Source organism: Macrotis lagotis, chromosome 1, assembly GCF_037893015.1.
Source record: "Macrotis lagotis isolate mMagLag1 chromosome 1, bilby.v1.9.chrom.fasta, whole genome shotgun sequence".
In the NCBI taxonomy this organism is placed as follows: domain Eukaryota; kingdom Metazoa; phylum Chordata; class Mammalia; order Peramelemorphia; family Peramelidae; genus Macrotis; species Macrotis lagotis.
Genome location: NC_133658.1, coordinates 414,567,740 through 414,576,417, shown reverse-complemented (window position 1 = coordinate 414,576,417; position 8,678 = coordinate 414,567,740). Strand labels below are relative to the sequence as shown.

The following is an 8,678-nucleotide window of genomic DNA, read 5'->3' as shown; positions in this document are numbered from 1 at the left end:
CAATCTTTTCAAGATTGGATGTCAGGTGGAGAAGAACCAGAAGTATGGTTTGGGGTAATAAGTGTGACTGAATGGAACACATAGAGCCAAAAGGTTGGGTTGTCAGGAAATGAATGAAAATGGTCATACCATGGTGGTTTATAGTTCATGTGGGAATGCCACAAGTAACAAGGTAGTTCTTAATTCATAGGGAACCAACATGAAATAATCTGAGTCATTTTCGTTCTGAAATGTTTGTTATTGCATTGTTTTCAAAGGGGAGACAGGAGAATAGAGACAAATTCAGACAGAAGAAAGAATTTACTACTTCAAGTCTAACAAAAAATTCATCTAGAGGAGTCAAACAGGCTAAAGGAGGTGAAAACATACAGTAGATGAAAGAAAGGAGGAATTCTCCCTGATTACTGTAAACTTTGTAGCTCAAGCAAGGATGGACAGCCTTTGGGACATAGCCCATAGAAAAGGCTCCTCTACTCACTAGAACACAGACTGATGACCTTTGCAGTCAAATATTTTGGCTTGTTGAATATTTTTTGTAATATATTGGTCTGGTTTGCCACAGAAGTCACTGCTTCCTCACTGGGGGTCCACAGTGTGAGCCAGTGACCACTCCTCTCTCATCCTTCATGAGACAAGCAATCTGATCCCGGAGCTGCCGCTCTTCAGTCCACGCTTTGCTCTGGCTGCGGCACTTCAAGAGCTCAGTTTTATGATCCTGGTGATACATTGGGCAATAGCTCTGTGGTTCACACAATTCCTGGGGAAAAGTAGGAGAAAAGGAATAAGTGAAGATCCAAACCTGGACAGAAAGTTAACTTCCATGTTCCCAATTTTTGTGGCTAAGATCTCTCCTACTTTTTACTGCCAAACTTAAAGAAAAAGTAGTCTAGGCAGGGCAGCTAGGTGACCCAGTAGATAAAGAGTATTGGCCCTGGAGTCAGGAGGACCTCAGTTCAAATCCAGCTTCAGGCACTTAATAATTACCTAGCTGTGGGACCTTGGCCAAGTAACTTAACCCCACTGTCTTGACAAAAAAAAAAAAGTAGCCTAGGCTCATTTCCTCCATTTCTGGATTGTTTTTCAGTTATTTAGTTGTGTCTGACTTTTTGTGATTCTGCTCTCCATGGAGTTTTCTTGACAAAGATATTAAAGTGTACCCAGTGTATCCATGGGAATAGGTAATCAGAGCTTAAACTAGTGGGTAACTGGAGGCCTCTAGTCTTCCAGACTCTATCCCATGAGACACCTAGCTGCTACTCACTTATTTCTCAAACCTTGCAGTCTGGCTTCCAAATCCAGCATTCCAGGGACTCTACTGTCACAAAGTTTATTGAGGATCTCAAATGGGAAATCTAATGGCTTTCCCCTTGATTCACATCCTTCTTGACTTTTCAGTTTTTCAACAGTTTCTACATCCTCTGTCATGTGGCTTCTATGAAAATGCTTTCTCCCAGTATTCTTCTCATTCCTCTGAATGTTTCTTCTCAGTCAGCTTTGCTGCATTCACCTCCCTTTTCAATCCAGCAAACCCCAAGGCTGCCCTAGGACCTTTTCTTGCCCTCCACTCTTCCTTTGATGATATCATCCATTACTATCCTAGTTGAGATCCTCAATTATCACCTTTATGCAAATAACTCTCAAATATATACATCTTCTAGAAAGTAAGGAAATCATTGAATAAATAAAACTAAGAGTTGGTTTCATGAAAAAAAATGAACCATTGAATTAATTTGATTTTTAAAAAAGAAATCAAATTACCAGTATTCAAAAATGGAAAGAGTGAACTCACCACCAATGAAAAGGAAATTAATAATTAGGAATTATCTTGCTCAACTGAATGACAATAAATCTGACAACCTAAGCTAAGTAAAATGGATAAATATTTATAAAAATACAAATTGTCCGGATTAACAAAGAGGAAATAGGATACTAAAATGACCCCATTTTAGAAACAGAAATTGAACAAGCCATCAATGAACTCCTTAATAAAAAAAATTCTCAGGGTCAGATGGATTCACAGAAGAACTATCAAACATTTAAAGAACAATTAAGTCTAACACTTTACCTAAACCTGGAAGAGTCAAAACAGAGAAAGAAAACTATAGCCCAATTTCCCTAATGAATATCAATGCAAATTTTTTTTAAAAATGCTAGCAAGGAGATTATATAACAATATATATCACCAGGATCATAGCCTATGATCAGGTTATATTTACTCTAGGAATATAGGACTGTTCAATATTAGGAAAACTATCAGCATAATTGGTCATATAAATAACAAAACAAATAGATATCATATGATTATCTCATTAGATCCAGAAAAAAGCTTTTAACAAAATATAGCACCCATTCCTGCTAAAAACACTAGAGAGATTAAGACTAAGAGCAACTGGGGCAGCTAGGTGGCACAGTGGATAGAGCATCAGCTCTGGAGTCAGGAGGACCTGAGTTCAAATGTGACCTCAGACTCTTAAAAATCGCTAGCTGTGTGATCTTGGGCAAGCCACTTAACCCCATTTGCCTTGCAAAAAAAACTAAAAACAAAAAAAAAAATGATAAGTAGTAGCTATCTATACCATCAGTAGTAATAGTATAAACTGGAAATCTCCCCAATAAGATCAAAAGTAATGTAAGGGGACGGCTAGGTGGCGCAGTGGATAGAGCAACGGCTCTGGAGTCAGGAGTACCTGGAGTTCAAATCTGACCTCAGACAACAATTACCTAGCTGTGTGGCTTTGGGCAAGTCATTTAACCCCATTGCCTTGCAAAAAAAAAAATAAAGCAACGTAAGGATGCTCATTATCACCACTATTATTTAATATAGTAGTAAAAATGTTTACTATAGTAATAAGAAAAGAAAATTATTGAAAGAATTAGAATAATGAGGAAACAAAATTAGCACTCTTTATAGATGATATGATGTATGTATACTTAAAGAGTCCTAGAAAATCAACTAAAAACTCCTTGAAATTATTAACAAAGTGAATGGTTATAAAATAAACCATCAACATTTCTATATATTACCTACAAAACTCAACAGCAAGGGGCAACTAGGTGGCGCAGTGGATAAAGCACCGGCCCTGGAGTCAGGAGTACCTGGGTTCAAATCCGGTCTCAGACACTAAAATAATTACCTAGCTGTGCGGCCTTGGGCAAGCCACTTAACCCCATTTACCTTGCAAAAACCTAAAAAAAAAAAAAAAATTCAACAGCAAGAGAAGATAAATTCTATTAAAATAATTGCAGATCATATAAAATACTTGGGAGTCTACCTACTAAGACAAACACAGGAATAATATGAACACAATTATAAAATACTTTGCAAATAAATAGTCAGATCTAAACAAATGAAAAAATATCACTATCACTGTCGTGGTTAGGCCAATATAATAAAAATGACAATTCTACCTAAATTAATTTCTTTATTCAGTAAATTAAATTTGTAAAATTTATTTTAAAAAAGTAGCAAACTACCAAAAACCTATTTTATAGCACTAGAAGGAATAATAATAAAATTCATCTAGAAGAATAAAAGGTCGAGAATATCAAAGGAATTAATGAAAAATACAAATGAAGGTGGTCTAGCCTTACCAGATCTCAAACTATATTATAAAGTGGCAAACATCAAAACTATCTAGTACTGGCTAACAAAATAGAGTAGTAGTTCAGTGGAATGATACAAAAGACACAGAAGTAAATGACCATAGTAATCCAATGTTTGATAAACCCAAAGACTTTGGCCCAGCTTCTGTGATGAGAACTCACTTATACTGTATACAAAGATAAGGCCAAAATGTACACATAATTTAGACATAAAGGGTGATATCATAAGAAAATTAGGAGAGATCTATGTCAGATGTGTGGAGAGGAATTTTTGATCAAACGAGACAAAGAACTTTACAAGACAGAAAATGGATAAAACTGATTATGTTAAATTTAAAAGATTTTGCATAAACAAAACCAATGCAATCAGGATTAGAAGGAAAGCAAAAATCTTTACAGCAAATGTCTCTGATAAGGGAGTCATTTCTAAAATATATAGAAAACTGAGTCAAATTTATAAGAATACAAATCATTCCTCAATTGATAAACTGGTGGTTTTCAGATAAAGAAATTTAAGTTATCGTCATATAAAAAATGTTTTAAATCAATACTGATTAGAGAAATGCATTTTACACTACCTCACATTTATCACATTGGCTAATATTTCAGAAAAGGAAAATGATAAATGTTAAAAGAATGTGGGGGGGTGCAGATAGGTGGCACAGTGGATAGAGCACCAGCCATGGAGTCAGGAGTATCTGAGTTCAAATCTGGCCTCAGACACTTAATAATTACCTAGCTGTGTGGCCTTGGGCAAACCACTTAACCTCATTGCTGTAAAAACTAAAAAAAAAAAAAAAAAAAAAAAAAAAAAAAAAAAAAAAAAGAATGTGGGGGGGAAGAATGTGGGAAAATTGTGGGACACTAATGTTGATGGAGTTGTGAACTAATCCAACCATTCTGGGGAGCAATTTGGAACTACATTCAAAAGGCATCAACACTTCCAAAAAATTAGAAATTGAGGAGATGCCCATCAATGTGGAATAGCTGAACAAGTTGTGGTATATAAATGCAATAGAATACTATTGTGCTGGAAGAAATGATGAGAAGGGACAGCTAGGTGGTGCTGTTAGAGCACCAGCCTGGAGTCAGGATCCTGTACCTGAGTTCAAATCTAACCTCAAACACTTAATAATTAACTAGGTGTGTGACCCTGGACAAGTCACTTCAACCCCAATGCTTTGCAAAAAAAAAAAAATGATGAGAAGGAAGATTTCAGAAAAAACCTGGAAAGACTTACGTGAACTGATAACAAAGTAAAATGAGCAGACCCAAGAGAACATTGTACATTTTGTAGCAACATTATGCAATGATCAACTTTGAATGACCTAGCTCTTCTTAGTAATGCAAAGATCCAAGATATGGATGGAAAATGCTATTCACATCTAGATAAGGAACTATTGGAGCTGGAATGCAGGAAAAAAGCCTACTATTTTCACTTTACTTTTTTCTTTTGGTCTGTTTCCTCTTTCACAACATGACTAATACGAAGTGTTTTAGATGAATGTATAACATATCAAATTGTCTACCATTTTAGGGAGGAAGGAAGGGCAGGAGAGAAAAATTTGGAATTCAACATTTTTTTTAAAATGAACATTAAATTGTCTTCAAATTTAATTGGGAAAAAATAAAGACATTTTTAAAAAATCTATACATCTATTCTTGATCTATTTCCTAAATTCTTAATATTGTCAAAATGCCAACTAAGCATCTTCACTTAGAAATTCCATTAAAATTTCAAAATCTATGTCTGAAATCAGATTCATAACATTCATCCCCAAAACAATCCTTCCTTATTTCAGTTCAGGTGTACTATTATTTCCACCTGGTTTGTAACTTCTATGCCAGACACCAAGTGAAGTGCTGGCATCCAAGGCTTTCCAAAATCTAGTCCCAGCCTCCTTTTCCACAATGCTTCTCTTTACATATATGCCCTTCATTCCCACCAACTGTTTCCTGATTTTAGTATTCCATCTCCTGCCTCCATGAATTTGTCTATGACATTCACTTTGGGCTGAACATAGTCTTTCTGCCTTCTGCCTCTGATTCTGTCTCCAATGCTCAGCACTTTTCCATGAAAATCTTCCTTAATCTCCCCCACTGGCTAGTTCTCTTTCTCTCCAAATTACCATGTTTCATACTTAACCTGTGCAAATACTATATCTATTGAACTCCTGAGGAGAAATATTATCTTTATATTTTTGGTGCCTATCACATAGCAGGGATCTGACAAATGTTTATTGACCTGAATACAGGCATTCATTAAGAGACAGGAATTGGTCCCTTCTGTATCTAGGACCTTATTTTGCTCCCATGTGCTCTGTTTTCTTACCACATATTCCAGGAAGAAGTCTCGGTAGCCTCCCTTAAGAATGTAAAGTTCAGGGTAGTAGAGGGCAGGGTACTTGTTCAGAGCTCTGTCTTCTTCTCTTAGATAGCGGCACCTTCAAGGGGAAGCCCAGAACCAGGATTGGGGGTGGCAGATCAAAGGGAGTGAGGGTGAAGAATGGGTCAAACTAGCGGTGAGTCAAGGTAGAGTGGGATTCAAATATTTTGGGAACATTATAAACTAGTCTTATCAGCGCTTCTTCCTCTCTCTACTTTTCCACCCACTATTTGGATCAGGTTTTACTCCCTGTAGAAACACCTTCCTATCACTCAAGCAATAAAACCACCTTCTTTATTCCTCTTCCTCATGCTATTCACAAGCCAATGGAGTGAGCAATGGATTGAATGACTTCCAGGTAACTATGGAGGCCTTTCTGGGAAGCAGACCCCAAACCCATGCTCTGTCTCACCCAAGACCACATTCTCACATTCGAGGGCCTCTTTCTGAGGAGAATTCACAATGAAACACGATGATTATTCTTTTCTGGGTACTGGAAGGGACAAAAGGCTTCTTCAGGAAGAAATTATGTAGTTCTTCCTGACTGTGAAGGTTCAAAGCTCCCTGTAGAAGAGAAGAATCTAAGCAGCAGATTCTAAAAGACTTCAGATAGCACAGACACTAAGAAACTCCTAAGTCACCATTCTTGTGATATTACTTGAGCCTTCCTTATGTTACCAGGGCTATTGAATTATCAAGTATAATAACAGGAAGGGAATAAGGGACAAGAATTGTATTAATCTCCCACAAAACAAAGAACAAGACTGGTCTCCAAATATTAAAGTAATTATTTAGGACTAGAGGGTACTATGGCATAAAGAAAGTATGAAGACTCAGTTCTGAGTACCCAGGACATTTCTTGATAGATATCCCTAAATATATATAATCTTCACCCTTCTCACTCTCACTGCATCCTGCTATGGAACCTTCTTGTAGTAAGTGAAGGGGTCCTTCTTCCACATCACCCCCTGAGTGACCACCTTCTCCTCCTTCTCTGTGGATCTGTAATCAACACCCTCACCTGAATATGACCTCCTTGATACTCATATGGGAAACGGCAATCAATAATATAAAACTTCTCAATCAGATCTTGCAGCTGCCCCCTTAGCAAAGCAGCCACCTATAAAAGAGTAAAAAATGACTAAACATGTTGGTCACTGCAGTTATTTTGAAGAAGGTAGTCAGGTAGTGGTCTTTTTGGTGAGTGATCCTGCCCTTGGCCCCCACAGGTCCTGTCTTCTTTTGTGTATTCCAGGAGTGTCAGAAGCCTCTCTTGAGGACATCAAGTTCAGAAGAAGACACAGTGCTGGGTACTTGTGCAGTTAGCTCAACAAGCAACAATTAAGAGAATGCAAGTTTCCAAAGTTGCCTGTCCTGAGGCAGGAAGCCAAGGAAGGGAAGAACAGGCCAGACTAAAAACAAACAATTGGAATTAGACTCCCTTGGATAACTCAAAAAACAAAATGATTGGAAGAAAATCAGGCAAATTTTTAGGATGATACTTAAATTAAGAATCCATCCTTGTCTTTGAAAGGAAAGAGAAATGTAGGAGCTAGCTTCCTTAGCCTCTAAAAGAAAGGTTTCCAATTAAAGAATATTAATTAGAAACCCTTCAAATCAGTTTATCTGACTAAAAGGATTGGGTTAAAAAGGTCAAAAAAAGACAAATGGAAAGTATGAAACAGAATGAATGCCTACCATCTCTGGGTTGATATACTTCAGATCTTGATGCCTTCCCGACACTGTTGGTAGCATGTAGACCTAGGAAAACCAAAAATGGAAGGGAAAACAAGTATACCATGCTTCTCAAATGTGTGAAAAATGACATTGTAGAATCAAAAATTCACTGACCCTTATATTTTTCCTTTTAAATTTCTCTAATGCCTCAAAGGTTTCTGAGAACAATAGCCACTGACCTTTCCTTTTTTTCCCAGCTGGTGCATGAGGCATAATATTTTATAAAAAAAAGGGGGGGCAGCTAGGTGGCACAGTGGATAGAGCATGGGCCCTGGAGTTCAAATCCAGTCTCAGACACTTAATAATTACCTAGCCATGTGGCCTTGGGCAAGCCACTTAACCACATTGCCTTGCAAAAACTAAAAAAAAAAAAAAAAAAAAAGTTCAGTGAGCCTGGTCTTTTATTGGTATCTTCTGGCTGCCCACTACCCCAGGACCCTCACCCTATCACCAAGGGACATATGAAGGACTAGGCTTGAAGCATAGATTCTCATGGATAAGCATGAATATTCTTCTCTCCCAGCAAAGAAGATGTCCTATGTCAAAGTGGCTGAATGAAGCCCAGGTTGAGAACAGTCCCACTCACCTCAGTGAAATCACCTATCAGATGACTCTGGTCAGAATTTTCCAAGATCTGAATGGCATTAACATCATAATGTGAAATTGTCCTCTTTCCATTTGATTCCTGAAGATGGAGAAAAAAGCCCCCCATTTGTAATCTCAGCAGATTTAGAACTTAGGTACATGGTTTCTCAGCAATCATTGTCCACCAAACCATTTTAAAGTGTAATGCTGACTCCTCCTCTAGTTGACTAGTAGACTTAGAAGGTAAGATTAGTATTTCTAAGAATGTAATACAAAAAATTATACTTAATACTGACATTTTTTACACTAAGAAGTTGATAATAGAAACGATGGGACAAAGACCCAGAAAAGCAATCGGTTATTTTCT

General features: G+C 37.2%; 1 protein-coding gene across 18 annotated transcripts in view; it reads right to left on the bottom strand.

Annotated features, from left to right (window-relative positions):
* Positions 1-217: 217 nt before the first annotated feature.
* Positions 218-8,678, bottom strand: part of CDC25C (cell division cycle 25C) — a 44,152-nt gene continuing 35,691 nt past the window's right edge. For 17 of the 18 annotated variants that reach the window (XM_074212941.1, XM_074212942.1, XM_074212943.1 and 14 more), the window contains 6 exons: positions 8,313-8,411; positions 7,688-7,750; positions 7,011-7,109; positions 6,420-6,553; positions 5,936-6,047; positions 218-757 (listed from right to left, as the gene is read on the bottom strand). In XM_074212941.1, coding sequence (XP_074069042.1) covers positions 566-757; positions 5,936-6,047; positions 6,420-6,553; positions 7,011-7,109; positions 7,688-7,750; positions 8,313-8,411 — 699 coding nt within the window. In that variant the 3' untranslated portion in view covers positions 218-565. The remainder of the gene's footprint in view (positions 758-5,935; positions 6,048-6,419; positions 6,554-7,010; positions 7,110-7,687; positions 7,751-8,312; positions 8,412-8,678) is intronic. The other variant, XM_074212957.1, reaches the window with a different exon arrangement.